The following is a 22,590-nucleotide window of genomic DNA, read 5'->3' on the forward strand; positions in this document are numbered from 1 at the left end:
CGCAACTTTATATTTTTTTTTTGTATTTCTTACGAAACGGCTCATTGATCATTCGACACAAGATGGCAACTACCGTGAGCGGAGTGTTTCGCGAGGAATTGCGCGATGCGATTTTACGCAGCAAGGTACTCGTCGTGGGTGCCGGTGGCATCGGTTGCGAGATCCTGAAGAACCTTGTCATGTCTGGGTTCGCGGACATCGAGATTGTAAGTGGATTATTTTCGGTGACAAACATAACCTCACTTTTGCGCGCGATTTTCGCGCGCGTGCAAGTTGATGTCTACCTCGTCTACTTGTATACGAATAGTTCTCACAATTTAAAAATTATGTTCGCGCGAATTATTCTTGTCGAATTGATAATTTTTGTTATTTTTTTATAATATTTTTTTTTCATTGTTTTTAATTTTGTTTACTCAGGTGATGTATTAATTACCTGTTATTCTCAAATTTACTATACATTTTATTAATCAATTTAGCTTATGTTTTAATTTATATATATAACACGTTTTAATTTTTTTTTGTCATTTTTTATGTGATTCAGGTATTATATCTTTATATTAGATTATTTACAAATAAATCTTTTTATTTTCCAGATTGATTTGGATACAATAGATGTAAGCAATTTAAACAGACAGTTTTTGTTTCAAAAGAAACATGTGGGAAAGTCAAAAGCGAGTGTTGCACGTGAAACTGCATTAACATTTAATCCAGATGTCAAAGTGATACATTACCATGACAGTATTACATCGTAAGGATCTTGATATTTTTGTTTTATAAATCAATATTGATATCATATTTATTTGACATTCTATGTTTGCAGATCAGAGTTTGGTTTGTCGTTTTTTAAGAGATTCACAGTGGTTTTAAATGCTCTTGACAACAGAGCAGCCAGAAACCATGTAAATCGTATGTGCTTAGCAGCAGATATACCATTGATCGAATCTGGTACTGCAGGCTATGAAGGTCAGGTAGAACTCATAAAAAAAGGCCTGAGTCAATGTTATGAATGTACACCCAAAGCTGCACAAAAGACTTATCCTGGTTGTACAATACGTAACACACCTAGTGAGCCTATTCACTGCATAGTGTGGGCCAAGCATCTCTTCAAGTAAATGTTGTTACAATAATTTATTTTGAGAAATCAAATATTTTATATTATTAATTTTACTTTTATATATTTTGAACTTTAGTTATGCTACTTAGTTTTACACTCACAAATAATTAATCTATTTTACAACAAATTATTTTGCAGTCAATTATTTGGAGAAGAAGATCCCGATCAGGATGTTTCTCCAGATACAGCAGATCCTGAAGCCACTGGTAACTTATTATTATATTATAATATTTGATACAGAGTAAATAAAATATCTTATTCTTTTATTATAATTTATTATTTATTTATCATTATAAAAATTATATTGTTTTATTTATATGTTAACCAATCTCATTTATTTTGTATCGTTACTTGTTTTATTTTTTTTATTATTAATAATATCTTAAAATATATGTCATGAAACAATGTAGAATGTTTTGGTATTGTAGACGTAGCAGGGGAGGGAGCTTTGCAGACAGAGCACAATGACAAAGGCAATATTGATAGAATTTCCACGCGAGTTTGGGCTCAATCTTGCGACTACGATCCAGAAAAATTATTTACAAAACTTTTTCACGATGATATCAAGTATCTGTTAAGTATGGACAATTTATGGAAGAAGCGCAGATCACCGACAGCATTGAATTGGAGAGAATTACCAGATGGAGGTTTGTCATTGTTCCATAAATATCTTTTTTTCTTTCATTTTTTCATCGAGATTAATAATATTTTATCTCTTTTCAAAGTGGCTGGATGTAGTAAAGAGATTAATCAGCCTGGACTGAAGGATCAACAACGTTGGAGCATTTCTAAATGTGGCTCCATTTTCGCTGATTCATTAAAAAATTTGAGCCAGGCGTTGAAAGCTTCCCAAGAAAAATCGCTGGACAATCATCTGGTCTGGGATAAGGATGATCAACATGCCATGGATTTTGTCGCCGCGTGTGCTAATATTCGCGCACATATCTTTGGAATTCCTCAAAAGAGCAGATTTGATATCAAGTGTTAGTAATAATCACTTATTATTTTCGTATTTTGTTTCTTTTTTTCTTTTGTAAAATATTTCGTTTTAAACTATTGTTCACGAAATTTAATTCTAATTTTTAAGTAAAATTCTTTTTCTCATTTCTAGCAATGGCCGGCAATATAATCCCAGCGATCGCAACTACAAATGCTATAATTGCGGGCATGGTGGTCCTTCATGCTTTCCGAGTTCTTGAAAATAATTTACGGGCTTGTAGATCCGTCTACCTTCGTCTGAAGATGAATCATCGTAATCAGCTGTTAGTGCCGGAGAAGGCAGTAAATCCACCCAATCCGCACTGCTACGTCTGCGCGCCTACTCCGCAAGCCGTGCTGGCGGTCGACACCTCCAATATGACTATTAAAGAACTAGAGGAATTAGTGCTCAAGAACAGACTTAACATGATCGCTCCTGATGTCATGATCGATGGCACTGGCGCCGTCGTCATCAGCAGCGAGGAAGGCGAGACAGAAAGCAATAACGACAAAAAATTGGAAGAATTGGGAATCAGAGACGGAGCTATCCTCAAAGTCGATGATTTCCAGCAGAATTATTCGCTAACTGTCTTCGTAGTTTATCGAGAGAAACCTGGTCCAAAAGATGACAGTCCACAATTTTTAATATTGGCTGATAAGAATGCACTTAAACCGAAGGATGAGGAGGAAGAACAGAAAGCTTCGACGTCTAATGGACAGGTGAATGATTATTTTCAGAGATATTTCTTGTTACTTTGTTTTGATTATTCATTTAATATGAGAAAAATTTTCTGCGTAGAACGTGACCGATATATCAGATACTGCTAAAAAGCGCAAAAACGATTCATCCGAATCTGAAATTGCAGCCAAAAAACGCAAAGTGGAAATTGATAATAACAAGGATAATAACGATGACATTTGCATTATTGATAATGATGATGAACTTCATAACATACCCGAATTGAAAAAAACTATCCCGAGGAAGCGGAAACTTTCCGAGGACACTGATTGTTTGATAGTGTGCGATGATCATACCGACTAGTTTCAAAAGTAAGAGATAAGTTTTATATTTAATTTAACACGAGAATGTTCAATCCTTAGATCGGCGTTAAAGGACAGAAGGATAAAAACTTTTTTCTTGGAAATTATACACAACATTAAGATTTAAATGCAGAAAAATAGTTCTTTCCTTTCGTTTGCTTTTTTTTTTTTTTATTAAGAACATCCATTTAATTTTGTGTAGTAAGTATAAATCATAATATCATATTGTAAGTATTATCATTACAGACGAAAATATACTTTTTTTTACATATTAAGATTATATTAATCCTTATAAGTCATACAGTTTTTTTTTACTCTGTTGCTTGTCATATATGTCACAATGTCTTGTTACAGTTTTAGTCTCAAAATGATTAAAAAAAACAAAAATTAAAAAATAAATTGTAAACCTTTTTTTTATTGATTAAGAGATATCTATTATTAAAATATCAATTATCAAGCCAGAATTAATTTTTTCTCTTAGCACAAGGCAAATACTTATCTATTTTATAATTATACATCTCAAAATCTATTTTGTACCTTTCGTACAGCCGCAGAATTATGTCGGTTGTCAGATTATGGAAGTATTTGCATGTTACATCAAAGTTAGTGATCCCAGCATGAGTGCGCTGCAGTCTGGGCAGGTAAATCTTACTTTTGTCCAATTTCAATTTTGACAGAACATAATTGACCTCCCCGAAAGTATATTCGTCTAGTTTCAGAATGAAATTGTAGCTCGTATCACAGACTGCGCAATGAGTATAGTACTGGGCCCAGTGATCATCATCATAATCTGGGAGTTGCTTTAGCAACCATTCTAAGAATTCTCGGAAGCTAGGCACAATTTTTAATCTGTAAAAAGCAATCAAAAACCGATTTTCTTACATGAATTAATACACACGAGAAGAAAATTGGATATAAATTAGATACATTTGCCATATGTACCTTTTATTTGCCAAAAATATTCTTTGTAGGATGTTGTCACCCGTTACGTTAGGACGAAAGAGTTCCGGTCTTGAAAGATAAAGAATCTGACGAGCATAGAGCCAAGATTGCGCGGTATATCTGCTGTTATCCTCAATGCGGTCTCTACAGATAATTCTATATCAGTATTTCATGCTAATCTCAATATTAAAATAATCAATATTGTCAATAGTTTAAAATTTTATAAAGAAATCTACATTTTTTTCTTTTACACTTCAGTTATAAATTCAGAGTGACTGTTTTTAATGAAGCAATAGGATTAATTACCTATAGGATGAGACTAGCCGTTGAAACGGATGCCTGACGATGAGCAATTTAAAAACAGTATTGTTGGTAGCAAGATATCGAAGATCTCTCAAATTCTTTGGCGATAAAAAGTCCACTTCTCTGCAAATTGCGTGCTCTCGAATTATTAATATAATAATATATTTTGTTTGTGAGAATTAGACAATAGATATGACATACTTGCTATAATTTATTAAAATAAAATAAATTTTTTTATATTTGAATGTGTTTACATCATATCTAGAAGCATTCTGTGTAAGGAGTCAATATTGTACATACATTATTACTTTATTTTAATGAAAATAAATAAACAAATAAAAAAATTAAAATAAAATAAAAAAGATATATATGAATGTAACTAAATTAAAAATCTTTATAAATAATAATTCATATTTTAATAAATTAGAATATATATGTATATATCAATATACTTACCTGTAAAATTTGTGACTGACTTGACGATTGCTCATGTCGGAAAATAATTTGGTGAAACTGGTGGATGCAACTTTACGAATCCAACAGTATAGCGATCTGTGTTTAGCGTTATATAAAAAATGTCTTTTGACAAGAGGGGTTTTCAGATTGTACTTCATGCAGATGTTGGACACTTGTTTGAGCAAAGTCGTGCTCTTCTATTAACAGGAATATAGAAATATATGTCAGAGAATTGAAATTGACGGACGTCGTTGATTCTTTCGAATTTTATACCTGCAGATCAATAGTTTCACCCTTCAACTCATCTATCCGCAACATATCGATCTCCGACTCGACATTCTTAATTATCCTATCTGAAATCGAGAACCCGAATGTTTGCAGCTGACGTTCGGTCGCTATCAAGTTGTTTGTTGGTTCTTCTTTCAAGTTATAACTTTTCTTCATATTAATTAAAATAAAGCAGATGATGAGATAAAACACAGCGCACAAACCGCACTTAAAACACTGCGCTTTAACAGACATTGTTAATGCAGTTAAACTAAGGTACAGTCACGTGATACTCAAAATAATCTTGGCTCAAAAATTCATTTAAAAAATTGAAAATTTCATAACAATTATGTATATAAATTCTGAAAAATAAATATATACATATTTAATTAAAGTTTGGAACATCATCTACAATACTCTTTAACCGAAATTTATGAAAGATTAGAAAATAACAACTGACGGCAAAATAATACCACAACATGTGATAAAGTCCTTCTGTACTTTTGTCTTCTGTCAGGACAAACATATCTGTTTGGGAGATTCCCTCTTTATGTGGGTGGTATTAGAATGATAATTCTTATCTCATCTCTACTGATTTCTTCTTATTCCATTTATTAAACACTTTTTTCTATGAAATGATTATCAAGTATTGAAAAAACAATAAGGCAAAATAATATGTTGATAATTTTCTTATGTTATGTAAGTATACACCTTGTAAGTATACACATACATATGTAAACACAAAAATGATTAAATTGAAAAAATCTTACTTTGCTTAAATTTATTGAAAAATAAATCAATCTCATATTAGAGATCAAATCATTGCTTTTATATTCATTAAAGATTGTATAAATATATAATTAAGATGATAATGCACACATACGTACGCACGCGCGCTGCTCTCATACATACATACATACATACATACACGCACGCGCACACACACACACACATACATACATACATATACATATATTATATATATATATATATATATATATATATATATTATATAATATATATTCGAAAAAAATAGTAGAAAGAGAAAAAGTATTTCTTTTTTATCGTATAGATTCTTTTTGTAAATAAAACAAGGATGAAGACGAAATATTTCAATATTATGGCATTTTGTTTGTGGAAAATTCATAGAAAGAATCGCGAATTTTCAATACTCAACAGTACAAAATTTACTTAGCTAATCTATACTATTTTACAATAGAGAAAAGCTCACAATCACTATCTATACTCAGGCAGCTCGATGATTAATGACAATTGAAGGCTACTGAAACATGATTCTGTGCATGCGCGCGCGCACAATTGCCTTTGTTATAATGGATATATGATTGAACCCATCAATTCCCAAAATTCTTTACAGGCCTGAGAATCTATACATCTTTGAGAGAAAAAGATATCAATCTTAATATTTTAATTATTAAAATTCAATTAAGATTATATTTTATTATTTAATTTATATACAATTTAATTTATCTAGGATTTTTCTGAGAACCATTGTCTGAATTTTTCATACAAGTATGATGAACGATGTCATTGTTCAATTTATTAATTTGTCATTAGTAATGAAGCAAGATTTGGGAATTGACGGACCGATAAGGAAACAAAGGAGTCATTTCTTATCTGCGATCTCTATATCTGTGATGATCGCGGGAAGAACGATGATCACTATGCCGACTGTGACGACTGGCCGTTCTCCACAAAAATTCGTCGACGCTCCTCTCATAACTACGCTTCTCCAATGCTGACGCTGTCGCGCTATAATCCGGAGGCAGTGGCAGACCGTCATAATATCTGAAACAAAAAAATTTCTCTTGAAGAAACATTTTTTTCTTTAATTTTACATGCGCCATGGAGTTTTTACTCTATTTAATATCAATAAAATATCTGATTTCATCTAATTTTAACAGAAGTTACATGCATATCAAATAAATATCTTAATTTAATTTCAATTTTAATTAAAACATATTTGATTTAATGTTTGATATAAATGCTACTGGATTTTTTTACTTGGTTTGTATTCTGCGAGAAAGAGCAGTTAAAATATCTACAAAATAATATTAATTTCTGATGCAGTGTCGAATAAATATATTTTTACCTTGGTGGTGGAGGAGGTGGTGGCAAAGCATCGTACGGATGTGGACCGTAAGGCGGTAATGGTGGCAACTGATGTTGCATGGTACGCATGTAATCAGCCACATAAGCCTCTGCAACCGCGGCAACGCCTAGACCAGCTCCATAACCTCTGAAATGATTAATTATTATAGAATTATATTAGAATAAATATATTATATTAGAATAAATTACATATAATTTTACAACATTTCAAAAGTTGTTAACATTATGTCAAAATTGTAAAGTTTTGAATGCTATGGATAATCAGTTGGACGAATCGTACTTTGTATAAGGTGAATCTCCTCGATTGAACCACGGTGTGTACCGATAGGAGTGGTCTCTGGAGCCCCTGTGATCCCCCGCAACGCCATGGGAACCTCTGGCCAGAGAGGCTAAACGCGATCTTGAAGTCAAAAACAGTCTACGTCCCCGTCCACCTCTTCGTAAAAATCTGGAACTGCTTATGGGTCTCTTATCACGATAACGTGACGACTTTACGACATGCTTTCCCGCTTCCTTGGACTTACGCAGAATAGGTGTCATCTCGATTCCTGCAAATAGATATATTCTACTTATATATAGAATTTATCAATATACACAAAATTTTATAATATATTAAAATTGTATATGTATATCTTATCAATAAATTTTTTATATTTATATATTTCTCTCAAGAATTACCTTCGTCTTCTGGAAACAATCTGCATAATTCCTCGGCAACTCTAGGTTCAATTTCCTGACCATCTCGACCGATTTTGACTTGTTTGCCATCATTCCAAGGATTGTACAAATGTAATGTAGCTGTAAACGGTAATTCTTTCCTACAGATCCAGTCAACCTTAAATACGCCACCTAAAGCCTTTGCAGATAAGCCAGGAGGCAAAACCTGAAATGCATTAAAAACATCACGTTATTTCCTTTTGCAATCTTAATAATTAATAAAAAATCAATACTAAAATTAATCAGTTAATCATAAAAACAGATCATTATTGTATTTATATATATTAATTTATTGATTTGTTCATATTTTTTTTTTTGCATACCCAAGAAACTGGTCCAGCATCTCTTCTCGATTCTGCACTAAGTCTCGCAAAGCCAGCAAACTTTCCTGATTCCTTCACAGAAAATACCAGCAACACATTTCGCGACTCTCTATAGGCTTGATTTAGATTTGCTTCGTTCTGTGGCAGTGTGCTCCATACTCCCTTAGCCTTGGATAGTGTCACGTTCTCCGCATTATTGGACTTGATGATGAAAAATCTGGCAAAAGATACTTGAAAACATTTAAAACACTCCAAATTTAGACATTTTTTTTATTAAATACACAATTTTAAAGAAATATTTACATTTATTTGACAAATATTATGTTTGTATAAATTTCAAAACATTCGGAAAGTTTTCTAGGTCTAGTTTCCTATAAAATATATGAAATACAGAACAGTAGAAAATATATAAACAGCTAAGAAACTTTTTAAACAATTCTAAACTTTTTAATATACAAAAATGTTTTTTTATCAAATTTCGTTATATCAATGCAACATTTGCAATAGCTATTTATTGTTGTCCCCATCCGAACCTTGCATCTCTAAATAAGTAATTCAACTTGGTGGCATAGTCATAGCTCTTGGTGGTCCCCTTGCTTTCCTTGGACCTGGCTCGCTTAGGCTCAGGACTGGATGATTTGGAATCTCTACTAGATCTACCACGCTTATTCCTGTTTCTCCTGCCACGTTTGTTGTCGCCGCGCGAGGACTTGCTGGAAACTGTGCTGATGGTGGGATGGCTCGAGTTGCTGGTATTAGAACTGCTAGAGGAGACTTCGCTACGAGTGTCATAAGTTTCGTCCGCAGCAATCCTCAACTCGTCACCGTTGTCATTCTCGCCACAGCTGAGATTCAGATTGTCACCGTCTGTGTTGCTGCCCATAGTCAACCTGGACTCGCTGCCACCGTAGGATTAGGCAAGGTTTCTGCCTGCAACGCAAACACGAGAGAGAGGCTTATTACTATGTCGCGAGTCGCGCGAGAGCACTCCGGCAGGAGGTACGACCAAGTATCGTAGCGTTTCTCGTACATCTTACGATAATAGCGCAGTAGCAAAGGACTATATAGTATACAGCAAGGATAGTTCGGGGATTCTGAATCGAACAGAAGGTCCACACTGTCCCGAGGAGCTCCTACACGCGCTGTAGTGACACCCAGCTCCCTTACACCTAACACAAATCGATCAAAGGGACACATGGCAATGCCTCGATTGAACCCTAAGCTCAGTCAACTATCTGGCCGGGACGTAAACTAGGCTTTACAAACAGTCCTTGAGATTATGTAGCAATGATAACACAGGCTGCTCCATATGTGGAGAGCTATTCTAGAGAGTCTCTGAAAACACGAAGGAATTTTTTTTTGGATTGTGAATCGCCGCTCGTCCTAGTTATTTATCTTTTATGCACTCCTTCTGAAAGCAGAGATGATGAGTTATGGATAGATTTTTTTTTTTACAGCGTAACCGTTTTACTTTTGCTCGCAAAACCTGCCAAGAGTCTGTCAAAAAAGATCTCGTTTATCATCGGATTTAACTTTCTTATCTTTTACGCTTTATAATTTTTTTTTTTAATAGTTATCTAAAAAAGTTTGTCACGCAGATATGGTAGACCACTAAATACAAAATTTTACTTTCTCGTCATCATTTATAATTCTTAAAATTTTTTTTTCTCGAAGTCTTTCGTGACGAGTCCTCCCGAGGGCTCGCGGCGCACACACTTACGTGACACCCTTTGTCCCTTCACTGACACACTTCACACGATAGCACGCTCGGGGGATCGTCCGACACGATCTCACGTCACGCACTATACGCACGTGTCAAATATTTTACGGACGCGCGAGTCGAGAGAGATCCAAAAGAATCACAGCGATAAACAATTGTTCGCGCAAGCAGCTCGTTATAGTACACAAACTACGGCATTCATTGTGTGACGTGTATGTACTACACGAACGTGTTTCTCGGATTCTGCGAATCAATAGAGAGCTCTGTTCCGTTGCACTTATTATACACCTTTTGCATTCAAAATGAGATGGATGTATATTTAGGCGTTGGAGGGACAAGGAGAAAAGACGAAAAGTGTACAGAAAGAGGGTAGCTACAGAACAGAGCTAATACATCATAGACATAGTAAAGAATAGATTGAACGCGAATGTCTAAAACACGCTGCGCGCGTTTTTTTTGCGCTAGTAAATTACTAAAAATACTGTGCTGATTAGTATGCTGTGATGTAATTACTTTTTAGATTGATCTAGTAACATCAATTGCTATATGCTGCAGTTCTAGTAATTTATTAGCTATAGGCGATCTAGCATGAAAAATCGCATCGCGTGTCGTAGGTTTAAATACAATCAAATATGGCAGCGATGTATGTTTCAAGCAAATGTCAAAAAATTATCATTGAGTTTAAGTTAGGGTAAATTAATTCTTAAGAATATGTCATTAAAGGTAATTTGTACATCTCGTTATATAATATAAATATAATTATTATATATAAATATAATTTAAGTATATAGACCTTTATTTATGCATATGTTTCTATATCTCAACTATATTTAAATTTGCCTAATAATCTATATTTATTTATAATTCAATTATATTTATGTAAATTCACGTTTATTTATTAGTATTTATATGTTTTTTTCATATCTTCTTTTTATTTATTATTTTTTTTTATTTAAGCTTATTTTTATATGTATTCTTTTTTATATATTCTTATATATTCTTATAATTGTCAGCACAAAAATGAGTATCGCAGATCCATTGATGACTATCAGCCTGCAGCACCTGTCAGACGCAAGATCGGTCTTTACTGGATTTTAGCTATGCTAAGGATTGCTCTAACTTTTGCTCCACAGACAGGCTACATTCATCCTGATGAATTCTTTCAATCCATCGAAGTTATCTCTGGTATGTCACTTTTGTCGTGTTCCAATGCTCGTTTTCCAACACATTTTTATTTCCTTCAAACAGGAGATCACTTCGACATTGATGTTTATAAGCCATGGGAATTCAATACCACGTTTCCTATACGCACTGCATTCATTCCTCAGCTCATGGTTGGTTTGCCTTATGCAGTTCTCAAGAAACTATCTTTGTATACGTTTCATTTCTTTGGATTGTCATTGAAGAGACCATATTTTTTCGTACTCTTTCCGCGACTTTTCATGTGCGCATTGTCATTTCTGTCGGATTATTTTTTGTACAAGATATGCTGTATGTATGGGCAGAACTACAGAGTCAGACTAGTCACATATGCCAGTTCCTATATTATGTTGACTTATGCCACTCGTACATTATCCAACTCTATCGAACTAGTGCTGACTGCTGCATTGTTATACTTCGCTTCCCAGTGCATGGCATATTCGGAGAAGGTATGTTTAGTTTTCCTCCAAAAAATTATGTAACAAATAGAAGCGATCGATATATCCAAAAAAGAATTCATCAAATCTAGTTTTACAGAACAAATTTTTACCTTGAATAATTAAATAATAAAGAACTCTTCGCATTTTGTTTTCTGTTATTGTTATGTATATTTCTGCTTTAACAATTTTATTGTATCGCACCACAGGTGGTACTCCAGAGCGATTATCTTTCGAAAAAATATAAGGAAGCGACAACAGGAGTGGAACGTGTCAAGTACTATAAACTCAGGGCTATGTTACCCTCGCATTCGTTGAACCACTGCTTCGTAATAGCTACGATAACGATAATAGGAATATTCAACAGGCCGACTTTCGTTGCGTTTGCCTTCGCTCCCATCTTCTTCTGGCTGCAAAGAGGCCTGGGTTCCAAAAGCATTGGCTTCAAAGATTTCCATATTAGAATATTTGTTTTCACTCTCTGCGGACTACCGGCCACGCTATTATTCATACTAATCGATAGCTTCTATTTTGGATATCTGACGATGGGCGAAATAGGCCAAATGAAAATCGGGATAAACAATTTTGTGGTGACGCCGATCAATTTCTTCAAATATAATGCGAATACGAAGAACTTGGAGGCACATGGACTGCATCCTCGTCTTTTGCACTTTTTCGTAAACGTTCCGCTATTATTCAATGTTCTCGGCATTGTCGGGTTGCTGACGTTTGCGAAAATGGTCTACAGGTCAGTCATATAATATGAAAACTACGTTTCTTACATAGTAAAATGAATTAACAATAATATTCGTTTCCAGCGGATTGAAAGCGCGATGGCTACATTTGCCACGGCTGCAGAGCATCGTAGGCCTGATGACCTCTACGTTCATCATTCCAATTACTTTGCTATCTCTGTTTCCCCATCAGGAACCTCGTTTTATAATTCCGGTACTTTTCCCGTTGGTATTCCTTCACGCGCCCGAGTTAAGTCAAGTTCCCAGTCTGGATATCGTCCGAAGATTCAACGATAACGGCGACGAATCTGCTGCCAAACCTCCACAGAGATGCAAATCTAGAAAGTTGACGCTGTGGTACGTCAGCAATCTGTTGCTAGCTTTCTTCTACGCTTTCGCGCATCAGGGTGGGGTTGTCCCATTGACGTCCTACATCGCAACGGAACTGAGGGCTAAACCGCATCTCACACACGTGCATTTATACACTTCATACAGTTATTCGCTGCCTACAGCACTGCTACAGCTTCGCAATACTCGCAGAATTTACCGTAGCAGCAGTAATCACAAATACAAGTTGACACAAGATTTCCATCTGTATGAGCAAGGCTCTAAGTCCTTGCCACAGGTGTTCGATACTATTGCCAGGAAAATCAGGGATTGTGAAGAGAAATTTGTCGTCAAGAAGATACCTTATAGGCTATATTACGCGTTACCGGCCTCCGCAATAAGTGAATTCGTGGAACTATCAAACAACAAATCGAACTTGTTTAGATTTCATATAGTCGAGACTTTCTATCCCCACATCTCCGTAGAAAAATTACCATCTTTACGATCGCTCGACAGATTTGAAAATTTGTTAAGTTTCCAAAGCGATGATATTTTTGGTAGCTTTATCGAAGCTTTAAAGGATGTTTATGAATATGTCGAACAATTTAGGTTGCTATTGTTAAAAATCGAATATTTTTTGCCTGAATTAAAGCAAAATAAGTACAATGAACAAATTACAGAAATAATTAATAATTGATTGAATAAATAAAAAAAATAGAAATATATCCAAACTTTTACTTCTGTAAATCAATAATAATAAAAATAATAACAAAATAATGAAAACTAGTCAAAGAGAAAAAAGTACTTAAAGTGTGATTGACTATTAAAATATTTATATAAAAAATGTTATATACAATATATGTAGCTTAAGCAATATAGTAAAGATATAAATTTTAATTCAAACAGCTGTTTTATACGTGTATATCATTAAAGGAGATCATTAAAGATTTAGAAATTTACGAGAAATTAATAAATAAATAATGAGAATACAAGTTTTATACGCATTTTTATTTATGTTATTCATGTTTACTTATTTCTTTAATTTTTTAACAAAAGAGATTATCTTTGTAAATACAATTCATTTTATATATTTCTTAGCATCCAAACTTTGATTAATACAAAAGGATAAATTTCTTTAAATTAATTTAGAAGAATGGATTCCTGTTGATTAATTTGAAAAAACGTATTTTTTGTTAGAAGTTAAGTCAAGAAGAATGAAATCATTAATTTATCTCTTTCGAGAAAATATCATATAACATAACATATTAGAAACCAAAATGTAGTGTTTTTTAATTGCACTCTCTCTCTCTCTCTTCATATATGTGATAATATTCATACTCTTTAACTTCGAAATATTATGGAAATTCTTATAAACAAAAATTTAATTCTTCTGGTATATTTTTTATCTATGACACTCTTATTCTCTTATACATATTATATAATATTTTATATTCTGTCCCATAAGAGAGAATGACTGATTAAATGTATAGAGAGAGCATTCTCTCATCTATGGAATAGAATATATATACATACATATAGAAAAATATAATACATATAGCGTACCAGAAAAATTTCAATAAAGAATATTATATATTTGGTGAATTAAATAGTTAAATTATTTACATGGAAAAGGCGGATTTTACTTTTCAAAGAATTCTTTTTTTAATTTGCTGAATCCCTGAACTTTCAGAACACCATATGTAATCCTACAATTAGAATCAGCATGAGGTATTTTTATTTTATTATGGCTAAAATATATTTTCTAACAAATAATAATAATAATAAATTAATTCGGTATGTTATCAACATTTTTATGCAATTTTTTTTAGCAGTCCCAATGCGTATTAACTCGCATTTTTTTTTTTTTTAACGAAACTATTTTTGTAAATTATGAAAATATCTCATTATTTAACTCCTTTAAGGCGAGATATATTTATCATTGACAAAGATTAATGTACAGTATGACATATTACTTTTGAAGTATATTTGAGCATTTTAATATTTAATTAAGAAGATTGTTAAAATTAATTTTTATACCTATAAAAAGTTTCATATTTAATTTGTCCAAAATTATGAAAAAAATATAAATAATTAGAAATAATTATATATATGTAAACTTTAATTACATTGGCGCAACAATTTTATGTGTAATTTATATTATGTAATTTTTTTTCGTAGCTTATTAATATATTAAATTAAAGATATATATACTAATCATTTTCCAAATTTTTTATCTAATTTTATAGATTTGTTTTATTATTTTATTAATTTTATTTTTTTAATTAACTTATTAATTAAGATTTATATGTCATTTTCGTTATAAGTCCAAGGAAGCTGTGTATTGAACTTGCTTTGATGAGCCGCGTTTCTTGCCGCGTATAAACGCTGGAAATGCATTAATCAGCATAATAATATTATTTACAAAATAATCAATTTTAATTTAAAAGACTTTCTTTAGTGCATCTGATTTGTTTTATCCTGAATTCTACTCAAGGAAATAATTTTCTTAACTTTTTAAAAAGAGATACTTACAGGGTTATCGATATACGCTTCGCAACCATAGCACCAAACGGAGATGTCGCTGAAACTGAGCGTGATAGGATGTTCGCACTCCTCTGCGTGTTGCATCGCATGCTGATTGATGTTACGAGCACAATGTACGGTGTAACACTGCAGGCAAATCCAATTCTCAGCAGTGCTGGCGCATTCCGTGCAAGGTAAAGTTACATCGATTCCACCGGGGGGAACTTCGTTGACTGTGAACAGATGAGGACAATCTCGCAGAGGTATCACCGCGAACATTTCTTCCGCTGTCAGAGCCTGCGCAGCGAATAATATTGTCATTTATTCATTTATGTGAATTTTATATATAAAATAATAATTATATGTTTATTTTCATAAAAATTGATTTTCATATGAAAAAGATTGTACGATTATTTATCGCGATACGCGCGATAAATAATTACCTGAAAATTTTCAGAAAGATATTCCCTAAGAGACCTAATTGGTGTATTAATTATTTGTGAGGTTGCGTTCTCGTTATCACGATTCCCGCGTGTACGAGAACCTCCTTGCTGGCTGTCTCTCGATTGATTCGTTTTGTTTAAGCATTTTTGTATACTCTGCGAAACTGAAAATCAAATGTCATTTATCTTACGATCAAATACAATAATTATTCATAAAGATAATTAAATTGCGAATTTAATTATATCTATACCATCTAACTTTTTCACTTCGTCCTTTTTCAATCCAGGATTTCTCCTAGTCTCGTCCGTTGCATTTCTCGTCGGGTGCAATTCAGAATTCTTAATTTTAATATTCTCCACTTCATTTGTCAATTTCAGAATTTCTTCATCCGTTACTAGGTTCAGACAATTTTTATCGATCGCCAAATTCAGCTCCAGTTTCTCGCTTTCGATTACTTCTAAGGCGATTTTCGATTCCGTTTGTTTCAGCTTTTCTGTAATTCTTTCTTGTTCATCAAGTTTATTCAGAGATTTCTTGAGCTTGGGAAGTATCTTTTCTTTCGGCAAAGACATTCCATATTGCAGATTAAGCCAAAATTTTTTATGGGTTTTCAGCACATTGTTGATAGAAGTAATAGCGCTAGCACAAGGAATCAAACCGGGATCTAACATGGGCAGAGGATCGCCCAAGAGGGCCTTGGTGCATATAGTCATTGCGTGAGAAATGGAATTGATGTTGTAGCCTCCTTCAAGACTGAGAATTATGCGACCGTTGGCCAGGGACGAGAGCCAATGAGTCAAATGGCCATAAAGCTCTGGACTTACCAAGCAGCCTTACAGAATAAAAACAATTCATTAGAAATGAAAAATATTATAAATAAATATTTTTCGAATGTGTTCCTTTATTAAATTTTTTAAATGTTTTATTTAAAAAATTGCAAATATTCAATAATTGGTGTTTGCATTAAGATACATTTACCTCCAAGTGGATCACCCACGCAAGCATCGAATCCAGCAGAAACTAAGATCAGCTCTGGATTAAATTGATAAGCAATGGGCATCACAATTTGTTGGAAAGCTGCTATGTATTCAGCATCTCCCATTCCTTTCTAGAAATATAATAAAAATATAATTTTATAAATATAATTCTTATTACGCGTTTATTCTCTATTAAAATATAAATTTTTATAAGATAATTCATGAAATAATTGTTTGAAAAAATACATGATTTGTTGGTTGTTTATTTACTTTGTTCCACGGTATGTTTACATTAAATCCTTCGCCTGCGTTTAAACCAACGTTCGTATAATTAGCTTTTTTGGAAGTTGGAAAGAAGCTTCCGTTATCGTAACGATGAACAGAAATATAAAGAATTTTTGGATCTTCTTCAAAGATGGATTGCGTTCCATTACCGTGATGCACATCCCAATCCACTATCAACACTCTATAACACACATGTATTAAATTTTTGTAACACATGTTGTAGTATTACCAGATAATTCACAATCATTCATAAAATTGAATTGAATAGTGTACCTTTTTACATGATGAAACTGTACGGCGTATTGCGCAGCTACAGCCACATTGTTAAAAATACAAAAACCACATGCAATATCTTCCTCAGCATGATGTCCCGGCGGTCTCACAATGGCTATTCCGGATTGGCTTTCCCCATTTAAAACCGCGTCCACCATTTGTAAAAGGCAACCGGCAGACATGCAGGCACTTGACCACGTTTCGGTGTGAAGATAAACAGAGTTATAATCCGAAGCTTGCTTTTCCAATTCCTTAGGTTTTAAAGTCGATGTCCTTTTGATGCTGTCAATGTAGTTCTTTGAATGAACCAAGGATAGTTCTTCTATTGTTGCACTCCTTCCCTTTGTGTTTGGGAAAAACAAATAATCATATTTTTTATTCCTTTTTCTGTAACTTTTTTTGTGTTAAATAAAAAGTTAAATTGTATTCAAGAGTTTTTATAATAAATTAAATATTAGAATATATAATTTAAATACATATAACTGTTAATTTAAAAATTAAATTTATATATACATATATAAATATTTAGGTTGTCATACTTGTAGCAAATGGCACCGTTCTAGCAAGCCATGTTTTTCATGATTATTATAAATATTAGAGATGCGTGTTGGCTTCTCTGGATGAGTATCGTCAGAAATGTTGTAATGCTTCTGCATTTTTTCATCATAAACGATACATACTTTATGAGGCGCCTTATGTAACTTTGTAACTGCAAAATTTAAATCTTTAATATTAGCAATAATAAACTAATAAATTTTCTTATTTTAATATTTAAATCTTTATTAAATAATAAATTTGGTCTTTCCATTTTTGACAGACTAATGTTTTACAGAAAATAATAAAAACTCCAGCAAATATCAATAAAGTAAAAATTAATAACAAGTTTACTTGAATCAATCAAATTGTTACAATTATTAATAAACCATTAAAATTAATATCAATATGTGATAAGAATGTCTCACATTAAGTGTGTTTTATATACAATAAGTAATAAATAGAATGTATATTATGATCTTTTTATCTAAATATTTTTATCCAATTTTCTCCAAATAATGCAATTTTTAATACTCACATAGTATCAATTCATTTAATTTCTTATCTATCATTTCCAAAACTTCTTTGCTTTGTGTAGGATAGCAATTCCGTGTTTCATACTTGTCTGGTTTAAAAATGCTGCCTCTGAAATAACAACAAGATGCTAATATAATTAGATAAATATAATTTATAATAAAATTCACATATACACAGAATTTATATATATAATATCAAATTCTTTAAAAAAATTATGTTAAGTAATAATATATATTATAAAATAATAAATTAATTTCTTACTTATATGTAACCATAACTACATGTCTATTAGCAAGTTCCTCCTTATTATGTGTTATGCTATTGATACTATATGTATCTTGATACTGATAACATTTCCAATATGGTCTGTGTGCATAGATTACATTCAGAATAGTATCACGTATACTGGAACAATAAATAACTTTAGAAGAACATATTATTAATATGGCATCACAAATAATAAATAATATACAGAGTGGGCTCAAACGGCCGGACTTTGAGATTTAATAAGAAATTTAATTCTGAACAAAAAGTTTTCTATAAACATGGGTCGAAAAATATTTCCTTAAAAAGTTAGCATTCAAAAACCTCTGAAATCATGGTTGTTTTATACATTTTTACAAATATCAGGGAAAATGTATGTTTTTTAATAAAAAGTACCAAAACAAAAGTTATGGATAATTAAATTATCTTTCAAATTAAAATGATCGTAGGACGTTCCATAAGTTTTGAGATAACCAGGTTTAAATATAGAAAAAAAGTGTTTTTTCATTGCTTACCTTGATGATGGCAAGTCAAGTGTTTGTAAAATAGGACATGGATCACCCAGTAAAGTTCTTAAAGTCAATGCTGCACCTTCTGCTAAAGATTTTAAGCAATAACCACCCTATATATTAAAACATTATATTTAATACATAAATATATTTAAATGATAAATAAAATACATATGTATTAAAGAAAAAAAATATTTTTTTACCTCTAAAACTACGGCAACTTTTCCAGCTGCTAGACTTAATAATGATGATAATAAATGAGAATAACACGCTGGGGTTACTAACATCTCACCCTATAAAATAATGTAATATATTTATTATCAATTTATTATTGATGATTATTTATTTATTTATATAAAAATTTAATATAACAACACAAATAATATATCTTAAAAAATAATTTTATATAAGTAAAATTATAAAAGAGACGAAATCAGGTTCTTAAAAAATAAAAAATTTTTTAACCTTCTCGTCACCAATTGCGGCATCGAATCCAGCGGAAATAAGGATGAGGTCTGGAGAGAACTGAGAAAAAAATGAGAATAATAATAAATAAATATGCATAAATTTACCTCTGGACAACCTAGAGCTGCATCATAACCAGCTGATACTATTATAAGATCTGGTTGAAACTATAACAATATTGATACTTCCATTAAAAATTAATTTGCACATTAATCCAATTGAATATACTAATAAAATAAATGTTGTAATACGTACTTCGTAAGCCATTGGCAATAGGACTTGCTGGAAGATTGCAATGTAATCAGCATTAGTCATGCCAGTCTTATTTAAGGGTACATTAAAATTATAACCCTCTCCAAGATCCTCTCCAATATAATGAAAATCAGATTCTTTCAGATTAGGCCAAAATTCGCCGTATTCATAACGATGTATTGAAAAATAGACTACACTGTAAACAAATTTAAAAGCAATTAGAATTATATTATTATAGATTAATTATTAATTTCAATAAAATATCTTATATATGTTGAAAGTAATCAAAAACAAAAATTTAAAAGAAAAAGACGAAAAAGGCACCGTGGATCATTGTAAAACATTTGCTGCGTTGCTTGTCCATGATGAACATCCCAATCTACAATTAAAATTCTATTGGCCAAATTACGGCTTAAGGCTTTCTCCGCTGCAAGAGCTACATTGTTGAAAAAGCAGTAACCACAGTATTCTGATTTCATGGCATGATGACCTGGTGGTCTAAAAAAATTTGTTAATATTAAAATTTATCTAATAATATTACATCATTCATGCAAAATAAAATAAAATAAATTAATTTAATTTTTACATTGTTTATCAATCTTTCTTGATAAAATGACTGAATAAATCTAATCAAATAAAAAATCGACAAGATTATTTTATTAAGATCTTGAAATATTTTCAAACTTACCTAATAATAGCCATGCCATTTTGAATGTCGCCTTTACAAATACTTTCCACCAAATTAATCGTTGAGCCCACAGATAGTAAAGATAATCTATATGTGGACTGTAAATAAAATTAATTTATAGATATATTCAACAATTTTATATATTTATATATATATGTATATATGTATATGTATATATTTATACGTATGTATAAAAAAAAATATTATTTTATTTTAAATCTTACTTTTAAATATTACTTAATTTTATCATTATTTTACAAAGATTTAAATTACACAATTATATCTATACATACTGGATGAATGAAGATAGCGTCGTATTTAGAGGAAAGCAATTCTAAATTCTCAGAATCTATACAGCCATCTGTTGCTTTCAGGATATCAATCTGTTTCTGACTGTGTTTTGTCAGAATCTCACTCTCTGTACCCAATCTTGCTTCAATGAGTTTACATCTTTGCACCAGACCCAATTCTTCACACCTCTGCAAAATTTGTGTAAATCTAGCAGGGCATTCGGGATAATTTGAATCCCAAAGACACTCATGCTCTGCCATGCTTCGATCAAATACAAGACCAGTCTCCTTTTGCACTATTTTATATGCATCAAGTGCATTTTGATATATGTCTCGTATAAAGTTGTTATTGGACTTCTTGTCCAACAGCTGTCGTTGCGCTGCCTCTCGTTTGGCAGCCAATAGTGCAGCTGATGGACGAACCTATAATGTCAAAAAATATCATATGTTATGTTAATTTTAAACGTTTTGAGATTTTGAAATTAAAGAAAAATTTAAATTATATTATAATTTATGTAAATATATGTACATATATTTATATTTTTTAATAAATTTTTATATACAATTTTTAGCAACATAATAAATTGTTAATGATATTTACATTTTTTGATTTCCCCGTCTTCCGTGTTTTCTTAACACTTTCAAACATATTTGTAGCAGTTTTTTCACACTTGCTGGAACTTTCAATCACTTTTATTAGCTCAATTTCACTATCTGCTAATTGTTTAGCAGCAGTGAACAAATCCGATTTCACTATAGGTTCAGTCTGTAAAATAATGTTTTTTTATAAAATTCTAAGCATGGATATATATAGGCCATATGACCAAAAAATACAAGTATACAAATGTTCTAAAGATATATTATTTAAAATACATTATTTGCAGAAATCATATTATTTAACATATTTTTATTTTTTTTTATATATATATTATAATTAATGTAAGTACATATTGTATGTGAGTATATTAATAGTATAAAAATTCCAAAATTAATGTAACGGCAAGATTATATTACAATAAAAACAGTAAAAGATTAAAAAGAACAAAAAGAAATTTATTCTAATTCTGCAATTTTTATAAAAAAAAAGAATGATTTTATAAGATAATTTAGTTGACCAAAGAATTCTGATTATTTTAATCAATGCAAATCAATCGACAGAGACAAATTCTAGCAAATGTAAAACAAAACAATAGAAGTAAAAAAAGAATTGCAATTTTTGTTTCAGGAAAATAAGAATTCCCTAAGCTCACTTTTAATCTATAAAATCAAGATCTGTAATAGTAATGTGTATAGGTAAAGCTTAATAAAGCAAAACTATTTGCTGTGTAGGCGGTGCAATCTGCCCTTTTATAGACATACCCCTTCTCTCAAATATGATATCGCTTTATTTTTGAAGGCTAATGATAAGATAACGCTACACAAACAATATGTAGAGATAATTAACAATAATTACTCTTACCATTTGCTCTAATTAGAAGAATCTAATAAATGTCAAAACCAGATGCTAAGGATAAACATTAACTCATCACAAGCGATGCAAATTATTATTCACTTAATTAATTTTTTTTCCCAGGAATTAAGTTCAGAGATTTAAAGAATAAAACATTTTTTATTCATTCACATTGTTTTATCTGCTTTTTTTTCTTTTTTTTTCAATTTCACCATCACTTTCGTGTTTATCTTTAACGAAAACCAACTATAGTATGACAATGTATCATGAAGTATGAAGTGATAGTTGCATGGAGAGATGTAAATTTTACATACGTTTATCATACGGCCAGTTTTTTGTCAGATGAATCAATTGGCTATTGCCTAAAAAATTTCTAGGATTCTAAAAGTTACTTGCAATAGCAGCCAATC

General features: G+C 31.6%; 5 protein-coding genes across 14 annotated transcripts; 2 read left to right on the top strand and 3 right to left on the bottom strand.

Annotated features, from left to right (window-relative positions):
* Window positions 1–49: 49 nt before the first annotated feature.
* Window positions 50–6,802, top strand: LOC126856798 (SUMO-activating enzyme subunit 2). Of its 5 annotated transcripts, none has more exons than XR_007688410.1 (9): window positions 50–206; window positions 594–748; window positions 821–1,108; window positions 1,253–1,320; window positions 1,543–2,097; window positions 2,226–2,812; window positions 2,892–3,142; window positions 3,615–3,774; window positions 3,847–3,991. XR_007688410.1 is itself a non-coding variant. In XM_050605660.1 (8 exons), exons 1-7 carry the CDS (start codon window positions 63–65, stop codon window positions 3,132–3,134), a joined length of 2,040 nt encoding a protein of 679 aa, XP_050461617.1. In that variant the 5' UTR covers window positions 50–62; the 3' UTR covers window positions 3,135–3,142; window positions 6,677–6,802. The 5 variants fall into 5 exon arrangements, 3 of the variants coding, with proteins under 3 accessions (XP_050461617.1, XP_050461618.1, XP_050461616.1); XR_007688411.1 differs by having other exon boundaries at window positions 3,682–3,774; XM_050605660.1 differs by lacking the exons at window positions 3,615–3,774; window positions 3,847–3,991 and adding an exon at window positions 6,677–6,802.
* Window positions 3,293–6,059, bottom strand: LOC126856800 (carbohydrate sulfotransferase 11-like). 2 transcript variants are annotated; one of them, XM_050605667.1, is made up of 6 exons: window positions 5,575–6,059; window positions 5,108–5,463; window positions 4,835–5,031; window positions 4,382–4,501; window positions 4,076–4,219; window positions 3,293–3,982 (listed from the first exon to the last, which is right to left on the bottom strand). In XM_050605667.1, exons 2-6 carry the CDS (start codon window positions 5,354–5,356, stop codon window positions 3,598–3,600), a joined length of 1,095 nt encoding a protein of 364 aa, XP_050461624.1. In that variant the 5' UTR covers window positions 5,357–5,463; window positions 5,575–6,059; the 3' UTR covers window positions 3,293–3,597. The 2 variants fall into 2 exon arrangements, with proteins under 2 accessions (XP_050461624.1, XP_050461623.1); XM_050605666.1 differs by having other exon boundaries at window positions 5,108–6,059.
* On the bottom strand, window positions 6,611–10,240 carry LOC126856799 (YTH domain-containing protein 1). 3 transcript variants are annotated; one of them, XM_050605664.1, is made up of 7 exons: window positions 9,992–10,240; window positions 8,805–9,201; window positions 8,272–8,488; window positions 7,910–8,114; window positions 7,512–7,779; window positions 7,212–7,358; window positions 6,611–6,907 (listed from the first exon to the last, which is right to left on the bottom strand). In XM_050605664.1, the coding sequence occupies exons 2-7, from the start codon at window positions 9,152–9,154 to the stop codon at window positions 6,733–6,735; spliced, it is 1,362 nt and encodes a 453-aa protein (XP_050461621.1). In that variant the 5' UTR covers window positions 9,155–9,201; window positions 9,992–10,240; the 3' UTR covers window positions 6,611–6,732. The 3 variants fall into 3 exon arrangements, with proteins under 3 accessions (XP_050461621.1, XP_050461622.1, XP_050461619.1); XM_050605665.1 differs by having other exon boundaries at window positions 9,302–10,240; XM_050605662.1 differs by having other exon boundaries at window positions 8,805–10,240.
* A 322-nt stretch (window positions 10,241–10,562) lies between these two features.
* Window positions 10,563–13,630, top strand: LOC126856797 (GPI mannosyltransferase 4). Its single transcript, XM_050605658.1, has 5 exons — window positions 10,563–10,714; window positions 11,005–11,176; window positions 11,240–11,640; window positions 11,838–12,376; window positions 12,447–13,630. Exons 1-5 carry the CDS (start codon window positions 10,703–10,705, stop codon window positions 13,384–13,386), a joined length of 2,064 nt encoding a protein of 687 aa, XP_050461615.1. The 5' UTR covers window positions 10,563–10,702; the 3' UTR covers window positions 13,387–13,630.
* A 48-nt stretch (window positions 13,631–13,678) lies between these two features.
* On the bottom strand, window positions 13,679–22,427 carry LOC126856796 (histone deacetylase 6). Of its 3 annotated transcripts, none has more exons than XM_050605656.1 (19): window positions 22,190–22,427; window positions 21,332–21,496; window positions 20,734–21,153; window positions 20,441–20,538; window positions 20,077–20,250; window positions 19,756–19,948; window positions 19,501–19,560; window positions 19,239–19,328; window positions 19,042–19,148; window positions 18,524–18,667; window positions 18,264–18,370; window positions 17,731–17,900; window positions 17,192–17,532; window positions 16,904–17,099; window positions 16,635–16,764; window positions 15,907–16,488; window positions 15,656–15,819; window positions 15,222–15,509; window positions 13,679–15,074 (listed from the first exon to the last, which is right to left on the bottom strand). In XM_050605656.1, exons 1-19 carry the CDS (start codon window positions 22,190–22,192, stop codon window positions 14,991–14,993), a joined length of 3,516 nt encoding a protein of 1,171 aa, XP_050461613.1. In that variant the 5' UTR covers window positions 22,193–22,427; the 3' UTR covers window positions 13,679–14,990. The 3 variants fall into 3 exon arrangements, with proteins under 3 accessions (XP_050461613.1, XP_050461611.1, XP_050461614.1); XM_050605654.1 differs by lacking the exon at window positions 19,501–19,560 and adding an exon at window positions 19,608–19,667; XM_050605657.1 differs by lacking the exons at window positions 19,501–19,560; window positions 22,190–22,427 and adding exons at window positions 19,608–19,667; window positions 21,981–22,042.
* Window positions 22,428–22,590: the final 163 nt, after the last annotated feature.

The sequence above is a fragment of the Cataglyphis hispanica genome, chromosome 19, assembly GCF_021464435.1.
Source record: "Cataglyphis hispanica isolate Lineage 1 chromosome 19, ULB_Chis1_1.0, whole genome shotgun sequence".
Lineage (NCBI taxonomy): Eukaryota > Metazoa > Arthropoda > Insecta > Hymenoptera > Formicidae > Cataglyphis > Cataglyphis hispanica.

Bases quoted from the DNA above. Each gene is read 5' to 3' on its own strand.
- LOC126856796 (XM_050605656.1), bottom strand. The intron at 19,329-19,500 runs GTTAAAAAATTT...ATTATTTTATAG, and splicing joins CCGCAATTGGTGACGAGAAG to GGTGAGATGTTAGTAACCCC. The intron at 17,533-17,730 runs GTATGACAACCT...CCAAACACAAAG, and splicing joins AACGGTGCCATTTGCTACAA to GGAAGGAGTGCAACAATAGA.
- LOC126856799 (XM_050605664.1), bottom strand. From the start codon at position 9,154: ATGGGCAGCAACACAGACGGTGACAATCTGAATCTCAGCTGTGGCGAG. The intron at 8,115-8,271 runs GTATGCAAAAAA...AATGCATTTCAG, and splicing joins ATGCTGGACCAGTTTCTTGG to GTTTTGCCTCCTGGCTTATC. The intron at 7,780-7,909 runs GTAATTCTTGAG...ATCTATTTGCAG, and splicing joins ATTGTTTCCAGAAGACGAAG to GAATCGAGATGACACCTATT.
- LOC126856800 (XM_050605667.1), bottom strand. From the start codon at position 5,356: ATGTCTGTTAAAGCGCAGTGTTTTAAGTGCGGTTTGTGCGCTGTGTTT. The intron at 4,220-4,381 runs GTAATTAATCCT...AATTATCTGTAG, and splicing joins CGGCTAGTCTCATCCTATAG to AGACCGCATTGAGGATAACA. The intron at 3,983-4,075 runs GTACATATGGCA...TGCTTTTTACAG, and splicing joins ATATTTTTGGCAAATAAAAG to ATTAAAAATTGTGCCTAGCT.
- LOC126856797 (XM_050605658.1), top strand. The intron at 11,177-11,239 runs GTATGTCACTTT...TCCTTCAAACAG, and splicing joins ATCCATCGAAGTTATCTCTG to GAGATCACTTCGACATTGAT. The intron at 12,377-12,446 runs GTCAGTCATATA...ATTCGTTTCCAG, and splicing joins TTTGCGAAAATGGTCTACAG to CGGATTGAAAGCGCGATGGC.
- LOC126856798 (XM_050605660.1), top strand. From the start codon at position 63: ATGGCAACTACCGTGAGCGGAGTGTTTCGCGAGGAATTGCGCGATGCG. The intron at 207-593 runs GTAAGTGGATTA...TTTATTTTCCAG, and splicing joins GGTTCGCGGACATCGAGATT to ATTGATTTGGATACAATAGA. The intron at 749-820 runs GTAAGGATCTTG...CTATGTTTGCAG, and splicing joins TACCATGACAGTATTACATC to ATCAGAGTTTGGTTTGTCGT.